Below are 22944 nucleotides of genomic sequence, written 5' to 3' on the forward strand. Positions count from 1 at the left end.
CCGCCCATCCTGGCTTCAGGATCGTCCATCCGATCTGCGAAGCTCGCAGGCAAGACCCCACGAGCTCCGACCTCCAAGGGGGAGGTGGTCTTCTTCTTCTTCTTCTTCCTCCTTCGCTTCAGAGGGACTTCCTCCCTCACCTCCTCGCCCAAGGGCGAGACGTCCACCGCCTCGGTCTGATCCCTGGGGCGCTTCTCCCTCGAAGGACCCCCAGAAGACTCCAGCTCGATCACTGGGGCTGGATCTTCCGAGGCTGGCCCTACCACGGCAGGAGTGGCAGGTTTCGAACTCTGGGCGGTCTCAAGAGCATGGGCTCGGCCCTTGGACTTGCGTTTCACGTTACTCGCAAACCCGCAAACCATGGCTGCAAAACAAAGGAAAGAAATCAGCACAAAGTTAGAGGAAAAGGAGGGGGTAGCAAGCTCGGCATACCTAATTCGGAGTTCGGCCTTGAGGATTCAATGGGATGAACTGCAGGGTTGTAATCTAGCAGCCCGGACTCAAGCAGCAGCTTGTCGGTCACCAAGGTTCCGACCTTCCTACCCCTCGGAAAATGCTCCTTGTAATATTTCAACGTGTCGAAGGAGGCTTGCGTAAGCTCGGGGACTGGTCGGATTGAAACTGTACGAAGACAAAATCTGAGTTAGACCTGAATGACAGGAGAGAAAATCACAAAAAAGTAAGAACTACTCCGTACCTAGGTTCCCAAACCTAGTGGGAACGTCAAAGAAGGAACGACCTGACTCGTCCTTTGCAAGCCATTCCCCAGAAGCGTAGAACCACTTCCTCACCCATCCCTTGATGGAGGTCTGCCCCTTAACTATACCGCCTGCGCCTTTCCTTGCGCACATATAGAAGCGACCAGGCTTCTTAGCTATCCTTTTCGCTTCGAAGCACGCGAGGAGCTGGTCTACGTCCAACAGCTCGACCTCTTCACTATCCCGAGCTCGTAGCCAAAAAAGGATGGCCAAAGCGAAAATGACACCCCACCCATTGGGGGCCACTTGAGCCGGAGCCAGTCCAGTTCGGAAAAGAAACTCTTGGACAAAAGGGTGAAGGGGAAGTCTGAGGCCGTACTCAGACATTTTGAAGTAGAGAGTGACCCATCCTTCTGGAGGATTGTCAGCTCTCTCCCCCTCCTCCGGAATCCTAAGGAGGATGTTCTCGGGGATAGCGAACCCCCTACGAAGGGATCCGAGGTAGTGCTCAGGTATCCTAGAAGGGTATTCCAAACCCTGACCCGAGGTGGAGGCATCACTATCCTCCCCGTCATCGGAGAACCTAAAGTTTTCTATCTCCTCGAGCTCGGACTCTAACCTACGAGCTAAATCCTCGTCGGATCCTAAGTTGCTGCTAAAAGAGGACGACATGACAACTACGTTCGAAAGAGAAAGTGAGGGAAGAGACCGACCTACCAAGGGTTCGAGCTGCCTTCAGATCGAACTCCAAGAATTCAGGAAACGTAAGGTATGACCTGAAGGGCTGGGGGTATTTATAGCTCGTCGGGAAATTTCCCCACCGTACACGTGTAATCAACGAGCGGCTAGGATCTTCCCGGAGATCCGAAGCGTCGGAATATTTGAATATTCCGATGATAAATCCACCGCAACGGTTACGTTTTCCCACGAATAGGGAGTCGCCACGTGTCCGAAGCAAATCAAATGAACTTCTCTGCCAAGTCGAGATCGGACCAGACAGAGAGGGGGCCAATGTTTGGGGGAAAGAATACTCTGGACACGTGGAGGACAGCCATTGGTACCCCAAGGTGACCATGAGTCATGCCCCAGCTCGGACCGCCGAGATCACCACCACTAGCGTTGACAGATGCTGAGTATGAGGGCCGAGGTGAACCTGGCCGAGGTCCGACCTACCGGGAAGCTCGGTGGGGGCCGATGTGAGCTACTGTCAGCGGCGTGATTCTCGGGTGTAACCGTCGGTCCCGAGATTACCGGGTGTAACCGACGGTCCCGAGATTACCGGGTGTAACCGTCGCGAGATTAGCGGGACTACCACCCATAAGTAGAGGACCTCACTCCGCGATCAGGTACGATGATTTCTGACCTCGAACTAAACTGGGAAACCGACCTATACTGACTTGATCGTCGGAGTGCTCACCTTTTGTGCAGGTCCGCCCAAGTATTCAGATCGGTCCGGAGGCCGAGTTCGAGCTGTAATCTGAAATACACTGTTGTGCATATCTTTGCATAAACACATATGATTTCATTTTCTGCCTCCCAAAGGTCTAAAACTTTCCATTATGACAAGGCAATGAAAATAATGGAATTATTTTGCTAAACATCTTCAGCTTTTTTTTGTCCCTCGACTCTAGAAATATTAAATTTAGGTACTTTTAACTTCTAAAACAATAAAAAATATATTTTTTAGCAGGTAAATAAAAAAAAAGATTAATTTTCATCCTCTTGACTTTAATAAATGGACATATAGTTTTCTTTTTTTAATTGTGTGAGCATATATTAAGTAAAAAAAAATATGATAACAGAGTGTAAGAAAAAGGTAAAAATATAATAATAACAACCAAAATATTTTTCAAAATCGAGCACTAAAAATCAAAGTGAACATTATTCGTCGTAATTAGCATATATTTCCAATCGTGAGGTTGTGATTTCGATTTCTCACTCCTACATATTTAAAAAATGAGATTTATACCTAATATTTTGGATACTTTACAGAAACATTTATTATTAAAAAAATCGTAAATTTAATTTAGAAAAAATAAAAAAATAATGCGTGACATTGACAGCAGCTACTGCAGGAAGGAAGAGGTGCGTTTCCTAAAACCCTAACGAAACCCTTCTCAAGTTTCTTTGAAGCGAAGGTCAGGCAGATACCCACAAGAAAGTAGCCGCCGGCGAGTTCCGCCGCCTCCGCCGCCGCCTCCATGAGTCTCATAGCCGGCTCCTATGAAAGATTCATTTGGGGGTTCAAGCTTAGACCCGCCGAATCCCAAACTCTGTCGCTAACCCCTATTTTCTCCTACCCTTCCCATATTTCCGCCATCAGAACCCTCGCCGCCGCCGGCCCCATCGCTGCTTCCGGTGGCGCCGATGATACCATCCACCTCTACGACCTCTCTACTGCCTCCTCTCTCGGATCGCTTCACGACCACTCTGCGTCTCTAACCGCTCTCTCGTTCTACACCCCTCCCCACCTATCGTTTCCTCGCAACCTTGTCTCCGCTGCCGCGGATGGTTCCGTATGTATCTACGATGCCGACCCTTTTGTCCACCTCAAGACTGTTTGGCCTCACAGGAAGGCTGTTAACGATCTCTCTGTCCACCCCTCTGGAAAGCTCGCGTTGACTGTGGGTCGCGATGATTGCTTGGCTATGATCAATTTGGTTCGGGGAAGGAGGAGTTTCTATTGCAGGTTGGGGAGAGAGGCTAGTTTGGTGAAGTTTGATGTGGGCGGGGATAAGTTTTTCATGGTCATGGAGGACAAGGTATCGGTGCATGAGGCAGAGGATGCGCGGCTGCTGTGCGAGTTCGAGAACAAGAAGCGGGTTCTTTGTGCCACGCCTTGCGAGGTCAGTCTAATAGGTGTTTTGCTTTGAATTCGTATTTGCCATTTGTTGCCAGACGTGATTTTCCTGTATGGGCTGGTCTCAGGTTTATAAATAACATTGAAAATAGATACAACATAGATTATTTATCCTCAAATTGTAAGCTTGAATTTGTAGCACATTTCTTAAGGAGCTGGTTCCTTTGAACTCCGAAAAGTTTCGAAGTTTCTGTGCATGTTGAACGTTATAGTATCCTATTTTAAGGAATTCAGTATATTCGTTTGCAGTTGCACTAATCTTGAATTAATGGTGTTTAGAGATTAATCGTTCAGGAAATAAGAAGTTTATAGGCGGTCAAAAGGAACCGATTCAGAGATCATGTAACCTTTTTTTAGTTCTCATGTTTATAGAAGGTTTATTTTCCTTGTGTTCAATTGTTATTGGAACTTGTACAGAACGGAATTCTGCTTACCGGTGGAGAGGACCGCTGTCTTACGGCATGGGATGTAAAAAGTGGGAAGGTGGCATATTCTATAGAAGAAGCACATGCTGCCCGTGTCAAAGGGATTGTTGTTCTCACAAAGAATTCCTCTGGTGCTTTCTCTGATGATGATCCACATGTAGTTGCTTCTGCATCGACTGATGGAGTTATACGCATTTGGGATGTTCGCATGGCAATTAAGGACAAGCCAAATCCATTAGCTGAGGCAAATACAAAATCAAGGCTAACTTGTCTTGCTGGATCGGCTCTTAAATGTAAGATTATTTTCTTTTCTCCTTGTGTTGCTTTACATACTCTTTTATACAACACATTATCATCATTTGCATAGCACGTTCACACTTTGGTATTCATGGTTACCTCTGTTATCTTCCTTTGATTGTTTTCTCGAAACAAAATATATGTGCTACTTTACTCGCACCTTAACTATCCTCAGGGGATAATCACAGCTTGATCATACAGCATTTTCCTTCAATTTTATATGATTCTTGTTGTCAAATACTAATACATGTCATGTGCTAGGATTTATGAGAATTCAACTGTCATGGGCTAGGATCAATGCCGCATTTCTAAAACAATAAGCTTGTTATCATTCCCATACTTACCAACTAAATGCAAGTAATTTTCATGTGGATGGGGGCTGTAAGAATTATCTGGCTTTATTCCGAGGATGAAAATCAAATAAACTGAACTTTGCTTGAAGAGAACACGGAAGATTCTTATCGCTTACGTCGGTTATTTTTTATTTCCCATCACTAGCTTAAACCTCAAACTAGTTTTAGACAGATTCTAAGAAATCATATTGCAGACATTTTATTTAATCTGTCTTTCCTGTCTTGATCAGCTCTTAGGCGACCACAGGTTGGGAAGAACACATCAGATGAAGGGCAGTGTGTACCGCCAAATGCCACTGACAACAATGAGATGGCTGAATAAGGAAACTAAATAACATACATTGAGTTGGCTGATTATTAGATGCTGCTGGTGGTTGGAGGGGGGCGCCTTATGCCGTGGAGAATTGTTCTTTATTTAGCTTCTCCCCTGTACACCTGCTGTATTTAAGTTTTGACATGAAAACAAGTGTTTATATTGATTCGCATAGGAAATATCATTAAATCTTTTCAGTATTCATATTGAGGCAACGGCAAACAAAGTGGTGCTCTGTACCTGTATTGTGTTTGAAATGGTTAGTAATAGACGGAATTTTGATATGAATAACTTCCATTTTTATGAACATTTGTAGTTAAAGCATTCTCATATGATTTTGTCATCGGTAAAATCCCAAGGATTTTCAAATACCTTTGATTTCTAGTCTCTTTTAGAGCTAAAAGGAATCACAATTCTTTTTCTTTTCTATGCTAACATTGTCACCTCATTTTTAGTAATTATGTTATTACAACAATCTTATATGAGGATTTTTACTCCATACGCCTCTTCATTCAAATTTTTTTTTTAAATCATTCGCTAATTTTTCTCGTTTGAGAATAAAATATATTTTTTTCCATACTCAAAAGTCAGGTATCTTTTTCTTCAAATTTGTATTCCTATAGAAAAGAAAAAACAAGAGAGTACTTACAAGTGTTTTGTGATTAAAGTATTTTTAATTCACGTGGTTGATTGCGAATTACTTAAAAAAAACTTTTAATAATGTAAAATTAAACATCAAGGTGATTTTAGATTAATTTTTTTAACTAAAATGCACGTAATTAAAATATTTTTGCTATGTTAGGGAGATGCGAACCCTTACCATTCGAACTCAAGCTTTTTTTTTCTTTTTTTTACTTTTAGTTTTGTATATGATATATAATAAATTCTGTCAGTTTAAAAAATATCTATTATTTCTTGCCTACAAAATTAAAAATTAAAAATTAGATACAATATTAAAAAATAAAAAATTAATTACACACTTTTTAAAATGGAGGAACTAAATTCTCATAGTATGACGGGAAAATATTAAGTACTATGATAGCTTTCATTCATGATTTGTCTCAAGAATGAAATCTTATTGGAACTGTCCATATCCAGTTCATCCTTCGGCTATAGTCATAGTGATCCTCCTATTCAACTAACTTCAACCATTTTCGAACACCTCATAGCATTTTCAGGGCCTTCGAGAGGAATTCGGTTTTTCTTTTCAGCAAGCGACATGTCAGATCCGGGTCAAGCTCCTTGATGAAATCGAATAAAAGAGAAGAATCATTCATTCATTCCCGGTGAGAATGTTGTCGTCAACGTATAAAAGAAGGATGAGGCAACGACCATGACGTCGACAAACAAAATGTCAGAATCCGTCAATAATATTTAAGAATCGCGAATGTATAAAATGAAATAATTAAATTATCTAACGAAGTGTTAAATAATTGTGAATGGAAGAATTACATTAAGACTAAAAATTTTATCTGGTATAAATCTAACTGTTTAATTTTCTTCCTTTAATTTTTATCTTTTAATTAACTAACAAATATGGCCTGTATTTATAATTGAGATAATTATTAATTCACGATGGGTAGCATAATATTACGGCAAACATTTTCCATGAAAATGAAATGGAGAGCGAGAGAATGGGAGCACAACATCCAACAAACCTGTGCGGACAGCGCTTTCTCTTCAACAGCTTCTCCGTAGCCATAGCCAAAGCCAAATATACAGTACTGAATCCACTTTCTCTTTGCCCTATCCAATCCGCCTCTTCCTCGCTTCTGTTGCCGCATCGCATCCATGGATTGAGTGCTCTGTAATCGGTATGCATCAATTATTCTACCTCCCCACATCTCCAGGTAACTCCGCCACATCTCGTCCGAATTTCAGTTCTCACGCTCATCACCTATGCTTGGATCCTTGTAGAATTATATGGAATTATCATGTGATGCATATTTGCGGTACCTTTTGTGAATTTCATTTCCTTGCTTCTTTTCATGTACTCCGGAATGATATAGTGATGGAAAATAGCAGTTAGGGGATATTTAATACCTGGTTTGTGTGCGCGCGTATTCGTTTTCATCGGATTGGTCGTATTCGAGATACTGAAGTATCAATTTGAATACATTTAGTTGACTTTTACGTTTATGTTCGAGTGAAGTCTTCGAATATACAGAAGTATATATTAATGGAAAGGAATACTACTTCAGTTCGTTTAGCGTTATAGTTTGTATTTTGTTTTGTTTTTTAATTTAAAAGCTCTCTGTCCTGTAGTTGGATTTCAAGGGGCAAATAAAACTGGAGGCAAATTCTCAACCGAATCAAGACACGGATTTACGAAGAATTACTTTTTTCCGACAAAATTGCATAATTTATGTATATTTCTGTACATACATACATACATACATACAGATATTTATATCTACTCAACTGTTTTTCTTTTTTTCGCAAACTCACATACTTATGGTTGTCTTGTCTTATTGTTATAATAAATAAATATTAAAATATATGTGTATGTATGTTCACTATCCCTGAGCAGTGAAGCAATATATCAAACATTTCAAGAGCTTGCTTTACCCATAATTTTAAAAATGGAAGACTTAAATTGAATTTGCAGTTGGTATGGCCTCAGATCTGATAGAAAATTCTGGTCCTGACTTCTGGTGCAATAGCTTTGAAACATTAGGAAAGTGAAAGCTTGGCAAGTGCAAGTTCCCAGGACTCCCCCCACCACATTTAAAACTGAGGAAACCATGGATTTGGTTGGAAGCAGCAGTTCAGTGGTCCCTGAAAGATCTGAATCAAGTCCAGCAGGAAATGTACAAGCAAGGAGGCATACAGGTAACATCTATGAATCAAACAATTGATACAAGTTGTGAAGTCTCAGTGCTTGGATAACTAAGTGGTCATGGATTGCAAAACCCTCAACAACTATTCACCTGGAATATTATATATCCAGCGAGTTTTTTGGCTTATTAACCTTTTAGGGTTTGGTTCCAGTCTCTAGTTTTGAACTTGGTAATCTACTGGTTTAGTTGACAATAACTTTATGCTGTTACTTTATGATCAATTGATTTACTGATTTGCAAATGCTGCATGTTGCTGGCGCTAGATAAATGTAGGATGAAGGCATCTCTTTTGTCATTTAATTACTGGGATGTCTTGCGTGTTCCCTTTGGTCACAGGTGAAGGGACCATTCTACCATTTTTGTCTGCTAACCTATAGATGTAAGTATTCTTTTTTTTTTTTTTTTGGCCAAAGGAAAGAGGAAGCAAGTTAAGACATTTGGGTGCTTATGAGATGTTTGATTAAATTTAAAATGGGTTTTAAAGATGAAGTGAAATGGGTAGAATTATAGAAAGATGTAGGACTAGAAATCAAGTAAAATATGCAAATGGGTATATGGGATAATAGTAATACAAGAATAAGGTGTACACAAAGAGACTGGGTCTTAAAGATTTAACTTCCATGTCAGATGATGGGAAGGAACTTGGAGTTTTAAGGGTATAACAACTGGTCAAGTAAGGAGGGCAGGCATCAGTTATGCTAAATGCCCACAGGAAAGGTGGTGGTTGGTACTTAGTACAATAAGATATGAAGCTTGACTTTATTGTATTGGGTCTCTTGGCTTTTTTGTTCTCTGTCTCGTGAAAATGCTTTTTTTCTTTTGGGTTTTTGGTGGAGTTTTTATAACATGTACAATACTTGATTCGTCTTTGATATCTTTGAGAAGTTCTAGGCATTCAACAAGACATTGGACGGCCCTGATTGGAATACCAATATAGTTTAATACTTATTTAACTAATGTTAGGAAATCATCATATTTGGTTTCTCTAATAGTTTAATACTTATTCTCTTTTAAGGAGAATATATCATTAAAATTATTGTTGGTAGTTAAGTTCTCTAGTTCATGAAATTCTTCCTCAAGCCAATTTTATTGCCTATTTGTTTGGGATTTTGGCTTAACTTTAATTATGTAATATTATCAATTTGGAAATTCTTCCGTGTATGCATCCTTAGAAACCATTATATTTTCTTTTCCCTCGTCATTTTTCTTCTTCTTTTCTTTCTGCAAGCATATCATCTGTTAATGTTATTTTTTTAACACTGTCTAATTGTTATATTGAATCCAGCCTATTACCATTTTACACAACAGAGCCTCCCAGCTTGTAAGCCCGTATTGACACCTGCTTTGGTGAGTCTTTGAATACTTCCTGACCCAACACATCTAAGTCCTTTATAATGCCTCTGTACATAATTATTATTATTATTTTTTTTTTTTATAACCGTAAGTCGGAGCTTTGCTCTCCTATTCCCAGGGGCACCCGTGCCCGCTCCAAGGCCCAGACCCAGGAGAGCTGTACATCATTATTGTTGACCTTATAATGTTGATTGTCTCTTCGCAGGTTATTTCTGTTTTTCTGTTAACGGGTATTCTTTTCATTCCAGTTGGGCTTGTTGTCCTTCAAGCTTCCCGTAGTGTAAGTGTACCTTATAGATGCTGAAACATTAATCTTAAACTACTTCTTTTTTATTTAATTAGATAAATTAATGATTAGTTGTGTAACTAATACATGTATGCACAGTAAAATGGAAGCTTACTTATAGTTAATTATCCTTGAATTTCAAGGGCAGAAGATTTCATCCTCTTCTGTGAATATCAAGGAGGAAGACATCCTTCTACACCCAAAGAGACACCATGGTATTTACTTGGATGCCTGCATGCATAAAAGTTCGATTTCCCTTGCAGAGAGACTAGAATGTTGCATATTTAGTGCAGATGGTTTAGTTCCCGAAGGGGCAAAGTATTAAAGTGCATGTCAATTTTACCTTCTGATGAACTTCTTCCTCTCATAAATTTGCTTGATGATATTACCTCTTTATTCCTATAAAACAATATTAATAACTGTCTAATGTTTCATATAGTTCTACTAACAACCACTTATTAAGTTGCTTATAAATTTATTTTAATGTTAATTTTTTTCACTGGCTTGTTTGTCTAATTACTTTATTTCTTTTATATATAAATACAACTAAACAATTTATGGGTATCAAAAGAAAAATTATGTGTTGTTTGATTAAATGAATTTAATATATAAAATATGTGCTGCGGTAATAGTTGAAAATGGTCGTGCAGGTTGTTGAAATTGTATACAGATATGATACTGAATGTGTGCCCGTGTCATTTAGAAATAATATGGTGGCATATATCAAAGATAGTTCAGCCTCCAAAAGTTGTTCCTTTTCCTTAGAGGTATGCTTAATTTTTTTTCTTAGCACTTATGTTCAGAATCTCCTATTAATATATTGTTCCATTGAATCTATTTTTTGTGTTTCAACTATAGATAAATTAAAACATACAGGCTAATTTGGGCAGTGGGTTAGTTTGATACTGAGGTGTTATTAGGGAAAAAATAACAGAATAAGTATGTAGAAAAGGAGCTTAAGTTTCTGTCTGAGTTCAGATAGGAAAGAACCATACTTCCTTTGGAATGAAAGATGAATTTTGATTCGGACTGAAAACTCTACTTCTGGTAATAAACAACAGTGCAGAGTTTGAGTCTCTTTTGTCCCTTTTTTCCCCTACTAATCTTATTTTAATACTTTTATAGATCAACAAGACTATGAAAGCTCCAATTTTTATCTACTATCAACTAGATAACTACTATCAGAACCACCGACGGTAATGGTCTTCTGTTCTGTTTTACGATGCTTGATTTTATATTAATTGATCTTTTTCTTTTTTTAATATTTCTTCATCTGTAACTTCTTTATCCTAAAATACCAATTACGTCAGAATGGTCATTAACAAGTGATATCGTCAATAGGGGTTCTTGATCATTAGAAAGCGCTGTGAATCAACTATAGGCACTTAAATTTCAAACTACTTCCAATATTAACCTTTTAATTTGTTAGAGGGATTTTTTTTTATAATAATTATTATTATTTTTAGAAGTTTTCATCTTTTGTAAATATGTTAGAAAGCTAATTTTCTCTTCTTTTCCTAATGCACTTTAGTCTTTATCAGCATGTTTTAAATTGTAGCTGGTATGAACTTGAGAACAATCTATTGTATGCCTTAATAGTTATTTCAAAGGGGTCTGAGTTGTTTATGAACTGAATTTCACCTTTGCAACTTGCAAGCACATAAACTTGTACTATACGGAAACTATTTTCAGTTATGTCAAAAGTAGAAGTGATAAGCAGCTCTTACATGGACTGGCATACAACGATACAAGTTCCTGCAAACCAGTACAGTCGCATAATGGTATTCCAATTGTCCCTTGTGGGTTGGTAGCATGGAGTTTGTTCAATGATACGTACAAGTTTGTCCTTGGGAGATCTGAATTGAAGGTGAACAGGAAGAACATTGCATGGAAAAGTGACCGCAAACACAAATTTGGAAAGCATGTATATCCTTTTAACTTCCAAAATGGAACCTTGATCGGTGGTGGAAACCTGGATCCAAATATTCCTGTAAGTACTACAAGTATACAGACAATAATCTAATGGTCCGTACATATTATTTCTATAAGGAGCATTTGAGCCTGAAATGTGCTTTTCTTTGTCTGCAAAAGTTTGGGTTTCGGGCTCACACTAAACTTGGAGGTCTGCCTTTATCTTTTCCATTTTTTTTTTGAACCGATGATATAAAAAGTACTAAAAAACAGTTGACATTGACTGCCTGAAAACACCAAGCCAAATTCAAATTTTCCAAAAGATAACCATAAATTTTGAGTATAGAAACTATGTAGGAGAAATATGCGACTTTAAGTTTCCTCATCGTTTCCAATTGAGCTACAAATTTTTGGAAGGAGCCAACTATCCGGGCTTCTTCTTTGGACTAACTTACTCCTCCCACCATTGAGCTCCTTAGTAAGAATATGGCCTTCTTTTTTGCAATTTCAAAGATCCAAATGTGCCTATAAAACTTCTGATCCATTACCTGTATTGTGTTAAATTAAAAATGAGAGAAAATAGCTGCATAAACAAATACCTGAAGTATCCAAAGTCCAGGCTACTTTGGGAATCTGTTGAGCCTCTAAATTTCCAAAAGGAGGAGATTTGACAACTCATCAATTTATGTGTCATATAAGAACTCATCAATTCTTTTTGCCAATTTTATGGTCATATAGACTTCATATTTTTTTTTTCACTGCACCAAAAGGGTGGTTTCTCGTCTGACTACAACCATCAATGAACTACTTGTGAGCATCGTATTTACTAGAGATCATCCTATGGACTCTCTGTCAAGGGGAAATTATCTCCATACCCATTTATTAACCAACGCTATACCCCTCTCTTTTAAATCACCTCCAATTCCCCCTTCCTGTTTTTGATTAGGTCCATGTGGCTTATATTTATATATGTAACATGTTAAAAACTTGTTGGTGGTATTTTAACTGGTATGTTAGCAGTGTATAAATGGTTTCTGAGCTTCACAGTTAAGCCCTACGTTTAAGGTCTGCATCTTACTTGGGTGGGAGAGTGTCACTCATGTGTGCCCTTAATCTAGCTTCACCTGCAGCTTCCTTAAGTATTCAAGAACGAAGCTTTAGTATGCTATTGACCCTACTTTTGGTACCGTACCCCGACTTTTTCAAGAGGTTGTGAGGCAAGGCTTTTTTTCTATAATTATGAATGCAGAATGAAGTCAGTAGGTTCGACCATTTGTAACCTGCTGATGAGAACTGTGAATTGAAGTGTGGCTAAGATATAAGCTTGTGTGTGAATCTTCGTATGTATTACTATTCTATTACTAATTGAATGAATAGACTCATTGGTGTTTCTCGATGTCTATATATTCGTGTGATTAAACTTCTGCCTGTGGATTAGTCAAGCTGGTGGTTAAATATTTACTAGTTTCGTTATTTTTTCTTTTCATTTGAAATAAACTGGTTGTGACAAATATTTTGGTTTTTCTTGCTTCCTTCTTTTTGGTTGCCGGCTCTTGTTTCATATATTAGTTGAGTGATCATGAAGATCTAATTGTCTGGATGCGCACTGCTGCTCTTCCAAGCTTCAGAAAGTTATATGGTAGACTTGAAGAAGATTTGCATGCTGATGATGTTCTAGAAGTCAAGCTAATGAACAACTACAACACTTACACCTTTGGTGGTAGAAAGAAGCTTGTCATTTCAACATCAAGCTGGATGGGGGGAAGAAATGATTTCCTCGGATTTGCCTACATTTTTGTGGGATCTTCTTCGCTATTGATTTCTTTATTCTTCACATTGCTTCACATGAAATCGAGGTAATATTTCAAAGTTGTGCCACAACTTATTTCCATAATGTTGCATCTACATCTTTGCCAACCTGCATTATAGCTAGTCGTTGGGCTCAATTATTACATTTTTCAGATTTAGGACATGTTTGAGAGTGATTTTTGCATAGTCAAAACCACTTTTGCCATTTATCTAAACTCACTTGTATATCATTGTCAAACATTACTATTTTAAATGGGAGTGATTTTGCAATGGCAGACCAAAATCACTCTCAGATGCCTTAATGTGACAATGATGTAGAAGCGATTTTCGAATATGACAAGAGTGATTTTGGTATCTAAATATGTCCTTACTGTATTCTAAAGTTGCTCCTTCGACAGGTCACTCTACTCTACTATCCTGCTTATGTTTGATGAGCCTCTTCTTTCTTGGTTTTTCTGGCAGGCCGTACGGGGAAACAAACTATTCTTCGTGGAATAAAATGGGCGGTTCGAGTTAAATGATATATTGCTGTGAGAAGCATCAAGGAACTAGAGCAGTTGGTTTCCACAGAATCCAGCACACTTTTTTCTCTTATTGGGGGTGTAAATTTTAAAGAACAGAATTATAATTTAGGAGTGACTTAGTATGTTATTTTACTTCTAACCCAGTACAGGGCGACCATTATGTTTGGAATTGGATTCAAATTACTAGGGTTGAATCTGGGAACCATTTTTCATTGTAAATGTGCTCTGATGTAGCCGTATATGGCCTTTGGGATAGCTTATTAAATCTTAAAAGTTTAGCTTTATAGTTGTATTTCTTTTAAAACATCTTTTACTGTGTATTAACTACAAGTTACTATTAGTTGCTAGTTTGTAGTTAGGTTCTCTCTATAAATAGAGATCCTTTTCCCATAATAATCAGATTTGAGATATTCTTTCTTTCATTGAGATTATTCTCCACCATTCTCAATCTATACGACAAAAGTTGTAAGACATCAATTTTATGGTTTAGTTATCCAAGTGTTCTTATCCTTTTTTATTTTTTATTTTTGTGATGTATTGTTTATGCTTATTATAATTACATATTCAACTTTGAATTTTTTTTTGGTCATTGTCAAATTTGGGAAGTTTGCTTGTTTGTTCTTTCTTGTTTCAAATAGTCATTTATTCCATGACGTGAATAAATAAATAATCTTTCAAATAGTATTTTCAATTTTTAATTTGCTCAATGTGCATCAAATCATCAATCAATTTAAAATCCAATCCAAGAACGGTTTAGATTGCTTGAATTCAAGTATCTGCACGTTTTTTTTTCTTTTTAGAAAAAACAGAAATTGGGACCTGAAACGAACCAATAATTCAGACCAGATATTTTATGTTCCATTCGGATCTTGGGATCTTCCCAACACCAACAAATCTTGTTATTCAATTAGTACAGCAATCCTGTACCTTGGAGCTTCCGACACTTGTCAGCAAATTTCACACCAAATATAATAGCTGAAAAGAAAATTTTGTCAATATTTAGAAACGTGGCATATGGATTTGCCAATCATAGTTAAAACTTTGAAGAGGGCAAATGCAAAAGCTACTGGCCCCAGCACAATTTGGACTACACCTCAAAATACCACAAATTAATCTCCTAGAAAGGTCTGGGAAAGAGATCAGTCATTTGAAAACTGCAACAAATATCAATGGTAGTTGCACTAAGCGGCACCACCAAGGGCCAAAAATATTGATTTCAAGCTTCCCCTTGGGTCAAGACTTTCACAAATCCTCATAAATATCACCCAAAAGCTTGCATTCACTCTCAACCAGACCAATCTGAGCTCTCCTGGAGCACCAACCATCTGCCTCTGAGACCTGAAACTCCAAAAAGAATGGTGAATTCCCGTTTAGCGAGGTTCGTTACCGAGGTTGCGCCACCACAGATTATCAGTGTCATGAGACGCCGAACGTCAAAAGTGTTGGACACCATCAGTGAAGAGGAGAGAGACAGTGGGAAGAATGACTGTGCTACTTCCCCAAGAAGCCCGTCAACTGTCTCTGCTTCTACAGCTGCTAGCGCCAGTTCTAGGTACTTCGTTAGAAATATAAATAGATCTTTCTCCACATTCAATGATTGAATGTGTAGTCTTGAGTTGAAATAATAAGCCTTAGAAGGCTTTATCACCATCTTCTGTAGTTGAAATTTCATGTCCTAGTGAACTGAGACCCGGAAATTTGTACTTGCACACTTTCCTGTGGACTTGCTATTACTGTAATGAAATCATTTGTAATGTTCCAATGCACTAGACATTCTGTATTTCAGTCCAATGGTTTCAATTCAGATCTGTCAATGAAACAAGCATCGTTTTTTTCATCAAAAAGATGAGTAATGTCATGACAATTTGATGTCATATAGTGTCTTTATTCTATGCCATGGTGCATTGGAAGCGACTGCTCAATCTCATTGCTTAAAGAACGAGCAAGAGAAGTAATTACCCACAAAATGATATAGACACACACGGTTAAACAAGTAATTTTCACCGTGTTCAACATTTTTTTTTATATATTACAAAATTGACTTTAATCACATAGGAGGTTGCTTGTTAATACTAAATACCAACCTTTTCATTGGAGTTCGTTTCTTTCCGTTTGCCCACTCTAGAAGACATGACTGTACTCTTTATGGATGTTTCTGATTCTACCTTTTCCTTGAGTTTCTCTAGGGCTGTTAAAAGAAATAGCAAAACATTAGAAACAGTTTACATGAACAAAATAAAAGAAGAAAATTTCTCTATTTATGCAGCTTCAGTAAAAACTACACATCCTTCCCAACACAGTATACTGCAGCCTTCTTTACTTTCGGCCAACGTGGAAACAATGATGTCAATTTGATGCACAGATCAAAAGAGACAAAATATGGAGTCCAAAATTTATGGAGTCCAAAATTTTCAGCTACTGAATGGTCAAAAGAGACAAAATATTACCAGAGACATAGGTAGGGTGGAGCAACTCAATTGAACTGGAAGGTAGGGAATGTACGGGACAAGAATCTTTATCAGCCTTTTGTAGTAGTTTCTTGAAACGCCTAACCTGAAACATAAGAATCTAAGAGTAAGCAAGTCGGGATACGATATATAGCTCAATCATTCAACTGTAACTTTTTTTAATCAGAAACAAGAAAGCTCAAACCAATCAGGATTTCACCTTCTAGCTGAATTACAAGCCAGTGAGAGTATTTCCTTATGTTTTTTTAAACAAGAGTAAGAGTATTTCCTTATGGCTTCTGCACTACTACAGAACTGTATCAAGCCCAAGGTAAAATAGTGTTATTATTTCATGCAACTAAAACGACAAAATCTTGCTCATTTGACCGGAAAATCAACCCAGATGGCAGGCCGGAGGCCAAAAGTGAAGAAATAAAGCCAAAATTCATCCCTGATTGGGACATAGGCATATAGAAAAGAAACTAATTGCAAGCTAAGCATGTTAATGACAACATTAATTTTACTGAAAAATACCTCATCTTTACTCAGCAATGTGAAACAACGCCCAGACTGCCCAGCCCTTGCAGTCCGGCCAGCTCGATGAATATATGTCTTTATAAATGCAGGCATATCATAATTAATAACATTTCTCACGCCCTCAACATCCATTCCACGAGTCATGGCATCGGAACTAACGAGTACTTGAATCTCCCCTCCTCGAAAAGCGTTCAAAGTCTTGCTGCAGAATGCACGTCAATTTAATCACTAGGTAATCAAAGCAATTAAAGCTGGTAAGAGATGAAACGAGAACGAAAATGCATTGTGCTCAAATATGAATATGCCAAGTGATTACAACGATAAATGGTATAAACACACACGACCTATCAAGCAATACTGAATCTCCATGGACAAAACAATTATCAACATAAAGCTAGCTGGAGAGTCAATGAAAAACGGGTTTTTCATACCCAACACAATTTGCAGTAACAGAATACTATGAAGCAGAATTGGTCCACATCTGATAGCAGAACGGTCTGCAGCTACATTCCATATGATAAAAAAACAAAATATGATAAAATATATTTTTAGTCTCTAAGATTTAGATTAGGATTCCATGTGGTCTCTAAACATCCCAAGATCTCCCGCAACGTGAACCTAAGACATAGTTGATGGATAGTATTCTAAGATTTTGGAAATGATTCTTTAGGTTTTGAACAAAAATGTGACATGGCAATTTTATGTGTATATGTGGCACATTTTTTTTTTAAATTATTTTTTGTTACTGACGTGGAAAAAATTATGAAAATTAAAATCTAATTTCTCTCCCCTCGCCTTCTCTCTCCTCCATTCCCCTTTCGTCCTCCCCAACTCCCCTTCCCTCTTCTCACTCTCTCCTTCTACCATCCAGCAGACCACGCCGCCGTCGCCCTCCTCTCAGTTGTCACCATATCCCTCCTCATCAATGAAGGCCCCTTTTGTTGGTTTTCCAAAGAGGAGGAGAAAGAAAAAGTAAGTTGAAGGAAGGAGAGCCATTGCGAGCAGGAAAGAAGGGAACGGCAGCAAGATTTTCCAAAAAAGGGACGGCGAACCTCACCGAAGTAGGAAGAGAGGGGAAAGAGATAGAGAGGAGGGTGAGAGGGAAGAAGATTTTAATTTTTAATTTAATTTGTCCATGCCGACCAAGTCAAAAATCATTTTAAATTAAAAAAATATGCCACATATACAACACATAAAATTGTCATGATGGCAATTTAACTCTAGACCACTTGGAACCATTTTCAAACCGTTAAGGTTTTGAAACATAAGGACCTAATAGAGTCCTAACCTAAATCTCAAGGACTAGAGGTGTATTTGACCTAAAAATATACAATTCCATAAATAGGAAACCTATGCCAAAATAACAGCTACAGCTGACCATAATTAGAGAAGTCGCAGGCTTCATATTCCACATGTTTCAATTATTTCTAACAACACTTAAAACGGGAAGGGAGAACACACTCAAGTTAAAAACAATCTTCCTGTGTTACCTTCTCAACGATTGACGTTGAAGCCCTGAATACTCTTTGATATTGAGTTGCAAGTCGTCAAAAAAGTTGAGTAATGTGCATAGCCGATGAGTAGACTCCACTGAGGATGTGAAAACGATACACTTCTCTCCTCCTAAACTTTGTAGCAGGGAAACCAGATATAACGGTTTGAGTTTTGATTCACAAATCTGGAAGAATCAAATTGAAAATAAAAGGTTACTAAAAAAGTATAAACCATTTAAGTAGTGCATATGAAACACTAAGTGATCTGGATTGACATCAGGTGATATGTAAAAACGGATGAATAAAAGGCTTGAAATTCTCTCCCAAAAAAAAAAAAGAAAAGAAACCAATTCAGAAAAATATGTAGGATGAATCTGTATCATGAACTTGCAAACTTCATAATTTAATACGAAGATCCTGAATAACTAATAGAAAAAAGACAATATTCAATTATATTAAGTTCAAGTGACACGAGTTTTACCGCAAGTACATTCTCAAGATCCATATCTATGCACAACTGACCATGGTAGCATTAAAAACACATGAAAAAATATATTGGTTCCTACAGCAGGTGTGGCATTATCCAACGCATATTTGGCATTCCAACAACTTGCATGCATGGTTCTAAGGAGGTGAAAACTTCAATTCTCAATAGAGGGGAGGAAAAAAACAAACTATCATATTTCTAGTTGGCTAATTGTTAGGTAAACTATACTAATAGACCCATAATAGATCATAAATATGCCACAGCAGCAAAAAAACGTACATATTAAAACCGGCATTTCTTCCCCTGCACACCTCAAATTTCATTGTTTCCTACATGATTTCCAATAGATAGAATATAGGTCTAGTAAAGTGACCACCAGTGTTGTTGAGGCGCACCCGGGCGCTCGCCTCAGGCGAGAGGCGAGGCGATTTCGCCCAGGTGTGCCTTGCAAGGTGCCCAGGCGAGCGCCTTCAATCGGGCGCTCGCCTCGGTGCGCCTTTCGCCTGAGGCTAGGCGATCGCCTCGTTGAAGCGAGGCGATCTGCCTTATTTATTTTATTTTATTTTAATTTTTAATTTGTTTTTTTAAAGAACCTTTCTCACTCGCGAAATACCTCAGTCCACAGACCCTAACCATTCTCTTTGCCTCTCGACATTCACCTTCACCACCCTCAATCTTCGGCCATCACCCGCTCCCGTTTCCGACCATTACCGTCGCCGTTCCCATCTCTAACTAAACTTATTGAATTTGGTTGTTTTATGTATCTTGTTGACATTTACTATGACACTATTTTGGTATTTATTTTTTAAACTCATGTTTACTATATAAATTTATGCACTATATGTATAATTTTTATTTATTTATTAAGGTGCGCCTCGCTTCACTCGGGCGTCGCCTTTGTATCGCCTCTCGCCTCAAGGCGATCAAAGGGCTGGTCGCCTTGAGGTGCGCCTTGCGCCTCGAAAACACTGGTGACCACCCGCATAAAACCACATCAATTAGAAGGCATTCTAATTAATCATTATTATAAAATGGAAAAGGATTTTTTGACAATGAACAGTGCAATAATTCATCCCAGATAAATAAGGAGACAGGCCTATTTACCATCATGTATGATTCTAATTTCTCAGGAAGTTTATATCTTCTTTTCCCAGTTGTTAAGAATAGAGGGTGATGCAGATCAAGTTGAGAAAGCTTGCTTGGATCCTGTGTAAGCGTTGCAGATAGAACCATCTTTGCAAGCCTTGGGTAAGGTTTACCCTTAAACCCCCTCTCGACACCACTACATCAATTCAAACAGTATCTGCAGTCAGCAATATAGTTTTCTAGCCCAGGAAATAGATTGATATCAACCAAAAAAACATGTCAGAGAAAAAAATGATTGGAAGGATTAATAATAACAGTGGTAACAATACTTCAATAGTATAACCGTCATTACAAGGAGTATAACTTACAATCTCCTTATGGTTTTTAAGGATCCAGCAGAACAAGGAAGTGAAGTGTAGGAAGGAAAGATGATATTATCATCGTCAGCACGTGTCAACTGAAGCACAGTCGGTAGCCAAGACTGATATGATTCCCTCAATAACCTATCCGTCTCATCGATAACCTATAATAGTATATCCCATCAACAGAATGTATTGACAGTTTGACACCAATAGTTCAAACATTGGTATAGGTTAAAGTAATCATTTTTCTTAATACACGTGATAGTAAACCTTTTTTTAAAATAGAGATAAACAAGATAACAAGCTATCATATTACATTGAATATAAAGATAAACCTAATTTATCAGCTTACAAGTTCTCTCTTTTTTTTTTTTTTGGTAAGAAACAAAGCTTATAAATCATTCTAAAATCAATGATTCATAGGAAACAACTACTAAATAACCAGCTTTTTGTATTTGGTGTTCATTGTGCAGGATGAAATGAGAAATTCACCGAGAATAGAAAATATGATGACTTTCCCATCACTGCCATATTGAATTTTTAAATAAATTTTCTTATTAAACAGAGAAATGTCGATCTTGGCTATTATTCAATCAACCACGTAAATAAGAAAAACTTTATCCAATTAAACGTAAAACACAAGATGTATTAACACTGCAAAGTTACAAAAATCTATACCTCCAGAGAAATATAAAATTTATATACAAATAGACATTAAATTTGGGTCATGCACAGTGACTAAGTCCATCCTGAAGCTTACTTCAAGACAAAACATTCACCACAGTATATCTCATCAGCATTAAACCTTATCCAATATAAAGGTAAATACAAATATTAAGTCACAACAATGCAATGAGTACTTACAAGATAGCGTAGATGCTGAAGTGTAAACCCTTTCGTGAAGTTAATATGGTCCATCAATCTTCCAGGCGTTGCCACCAATATGTCCACAGAACTCTGCAGCGGAACCGAAAAATCTTCTGGATCATAACAGATGCCTGCCTCAAACTTAGGTCTCTTGATAAGACCAGAAATCTCATCTGCTATGGAGGATTGACCAACAGCCAAACCTACAGATAAGCCCACGGCAGGTGCAATCGCTGTAAAAACCTCTTTAACCTGATTAAAGAATGACATGAGCATCTTTCAAGCATTTTGTAATAGGAACGATCACACAGATATTTTAAGATCAAGATCAGATCTAATTTGTCCCATGATTAGAATCGTATAACTAAACACTGTTTAGAAACAAGATTCCTTTAAATTCTTTTTTTTTTTTTTTTGTCATTCATTATAGAGAGGGTTGAATCAAAATAAAGACAGATTTTGCAAATCATAAAGATTTTTTTTCTCTCTAAAATTATAAATGTTCGTATTGGAATGCTGACCAGGTGGGAGTCATCATGCCAAAACTCAGAACCACCCAGGATATCCCAAGTAAATTTCCAGCCAAAATTGAATCCAAAAACCAGCACAAAAATCCTGTTACTTATTCATCTTTTATTATTTCGTTATCAAGGTCTTTGGATAGATTTCAGAATGAACTACAGGATACTAAAATTGTGTACTTCAAATCGGTGATAAAGGGAACAACATTGGCAGACGCCAAGAGGCATATAACTCAACAGATTACTTGTCAATAAGAATTTATGTCTAAAAAAGGTAATAAAAAATCAAGAACCTGCAAGGCCAGATCACGAGTAGGCAACACAACTAAAGCACGTAAGCATTTGACCGCACGACTTGACAGCATTTGCACTATCGGTAGTGCATAAGCTAAAGTTTTCCCACTTCCAGTTGGTGAATTAATACAGAGGTCTCTCTCAAATGAACCGGGCCCAATCACCTCTAGCCAAACTGCAAGTTGCACTGGGAATATTGAAGCGATGCCCGTCTTCTGCAAAGCTACCTTCAATCTAACGTAGAACAAAAAATGAAAACAAGAAAGAACATTAAAATTACAACCCTTGAGGAAAATATCAGTCAGAAAACACAGTAAGCTTTACCAAATGATATCAAAAATTGTGCAACTTGAAACCCACCGCTAATCACCAAAAGTTTATTATCCAATTCTCGATTATTTAACAACACAATGTTGTTTTAAATGTGAACAAAGTTTTACTTCTTGTCGAGACTTCAATGAAATAACCAGCAATATGTTCACTTGTTTGCAATGGAGTTTTATACACGATGAATGTCAAATAGAAAGCCACAGAAACAAATTTGAAGCCATAAAATAAGATAAAAGCTCGAACATATCAGGCATTGAAGATTGGGATGAAATTAGAAGAAAGTGGAATTGCCTGGGGTCGAGCAAAGGGAGGATCTCAAGGGGGCATTCCTCGAATAGGGAGACGTCGACTGGGCTTCGCATCCATGGTAGAACTGGGATGCTCTTTCGCTTCTGCTTCTCCCCCATTGTGTTACAGAAACAGCTTCAAAATCAAAAAACTCAACAGCACTAGGGTTTTAGACAAAACTTCAAACCATAATGGGAGACGAAGTGGGAAATATATATATATATATATATATATATATATATATATATATTTTCCCCTTCTCTTTTACGAATTTTACTAAAATACAGTTTTTTTTTTTTTATATATATCCGTGACTAAAATAAAATTTTCTATTTTATGAAATTTACAGTTTTGTAGTTTAATCGTTTGCTATTGTTCGTCGACTCATGACTTTTGCCTAAAAAATTGCATTCCACTACCGTACTTGGAACTAAAGCTGAATGAACTATCTCAAATCATAAATAGGAATCATACCTATCACAATTATATAAGTACAGTAACAAATATTATTTTAATTAGAAAATAATAATTTTTTTGTTTTGTGCCTTTTTATTCGATAGTTA

At 37.5% G+C, this 22944-nt stretch overlaps 3 protein-coding genes across 12 annotated transcripts; 2 read left to right on the plus strand and 1 right to left on the minus strand.

Annotated features, from left to right (window-relative positions):
• Positions 1-2775: 2775 nt before the first annotated feature.
• LOC111015687 (Transducin/WD40 repeat-like superfamily protein) lies at positions 2776-5253 on the plus strand. The gene is made up of 3 exons (XM_022290784.2): positions 2776-3544; positions 3976-4276; positions 4864-5253. The coding sequence occupies exons 1-3, from the start codon at positions 2900-2902 to the stop codon at positions 4953-4955; spliced, it is 1038 nt and encodes a 345-aa protein (XP_022146476.1). The 5' UTR covers positions 2776-2899; the 3' UTR covers positions 4956-5253.
• Positions 5254-6536: 1283 nt separating this feature from the next.
• On the plus strand, positions 6537-13961 carry LOC111015769 (LEM3 (ligand-effect modulator 3) family protein / CDC50 family protein). Of its 7 annotated transcripts, XM_022290917.2 has the most exons (10): positions 6537-6796; positions 7555-7778; positions 8123-8165; positions 9072-9133; positions 9345-9419; positions 10076-10192; positions 10551-10621; positions 11118-11415; positions 12906-13192; positions 13608-13961. In XM_022290917.2, exons 2-10 carry the CDS (start codon positions 7755-7757, stop codon positions 13660-13662), a joined length of 1032 nt encoding a protein of 343 aa, XP_022146609.1. In that variant the 5' UTR covers positions 6537-6796; positions 7555-7754; the 3' UTR covers positions 13663-13961. The 7 variants fall into 7 exon arrangements, with proteins under 7 accessions (XP_022146609.1, XP_087978419.1, XP_022146607.1 ...); XM_088122293.1 differs by lacking the exon at positions 9345-9419; XM_022290915.2 differs by lacking the exon at positions 8123-8165 and having other exon boundaries at positions 6538-6796.
• A 677-nt stretch (positions 13962-14638) lies between these two features.
• Positions 14639-22579, minus strand: RH1 (RNA helicase 1). 4 transcript variants are annotated; one of them, XM_088125404.1, is made up of 10 exons: positions 22385-22579; positions 21763-21997; positions 20946-21200; positions 20088-20242; positions 19738-19915; positions 18144-18331; positions 16651-16855; positions 16117-16222; positions 15754-15857; positions 14639-15402 (listed from the first exon to the last, which is right to left on the minus strand). In XM_088125404.1, exons 1-10 carry the CDS (start codon positions 22498-22500, stop codon positions 15400-15402), a joined length of 1545 nt encoding a protein of 514 aa, XP_087981530.1. In that variant the 5' UTR covers positions 22501-22579; the 3' UTR covers positions 14639-15399. The 4 variants fall into 4 exon arrangements, with proteins under 4 accessions (XP_087981530.1, XP_022146668.1, XP_022146667.1 ...); XM_022290976.2 differs by having other exon boundaries at positions 14639-15476; XM_022290975.2 differs by lacking the exon at positions 14639-15402 and having other exon boundaries at positions 15480-15857.
• Between the last annotated feature and the right edge of the window lie 365 nt (positions 22580-22944).

Source organism: Momordica charantia (genome assembly GCF_013281855.1).
Source record: "Momordica charantia cultivar OHB3-1 chromosome 1 unlocalized genomic scaffold, Mcharantia_2.0 BLBB01000001.1, whole genome shotgun sequence".
NCBI lineage: Eukaryota > Viridiplantae > Streptophyta > Magnoliopsida > Cucurbitales > Cucurbitaceae > Momordica > Momordica charantia.

Excerpts from the sequence above, each read along its gene's own strand:
- LOC111015687 (XM_022290784.2), top strand. The coding sequence starts at position 2,900 with ATGAGTCTCATAGCCGGCTCCTATGAAAGATTCATTTGGGGGTTCAAG. Across the intron at positions 3,545-3,975 it reads TTTGTGCCACGCCTTGCGAG|AACGGAATTCTGCTTACCGG; the intron begins GTCAGTCTAATA and ends GAACTTGTACAG. Across the intron at positions 4,277-4,863 it reads TGCTGGATCGGCTCTTAAAT|CTCTTAGGCGACCACAGGTT; the intron begins GTAAGATTATTT and ends TGTCTTGATCAG.
- LOC111015769 (XM_022290915.2), top strand. The coding sequence starts at position 7,691 with ATGGATTTGGTTGGAAGCAGCAGTTCAGTGGTCCCTGAAAGATCTGAA. Across the intron at positions 11,416-12,905 it reads ACCTGGATCCAAATATTCCT|TTGAGTGATCATGAAGATCT; the intron begins GTAAGTACTACA and ends TTCATATATTAG. Across the intron at positions 13,193-13,607 it reads TTGCTTCACATGAAATCGAG|GCCGTACGGGGAAACAAACT; the intron begins GTAATATTTCAA and ends TTTTTCTGGCAG.
- RH1 (XM_022290975.2), bottom strand. The coding sequence starts at position 22,500 with ATGGGGGAGAAGCAGAAGCGAAAGAGCATCCCAGTTCTACCATGGATG. Across the intron at positions 21,998-22,384 it reads CTCCCTTTGCTCGACCCCAG|ATTGAAGGTAGCTTTGCAGA; the intron begins GCAATTCCACTT and ends GTTCTACGTTAG. Across the intron at positions 20,243-20,945 it reads TTCAGCATCTACGCTATCTT|GTTATCGATGAGACGGATAG; the intron begins GTAAGTACTCAT and ends ATACTATTATAG.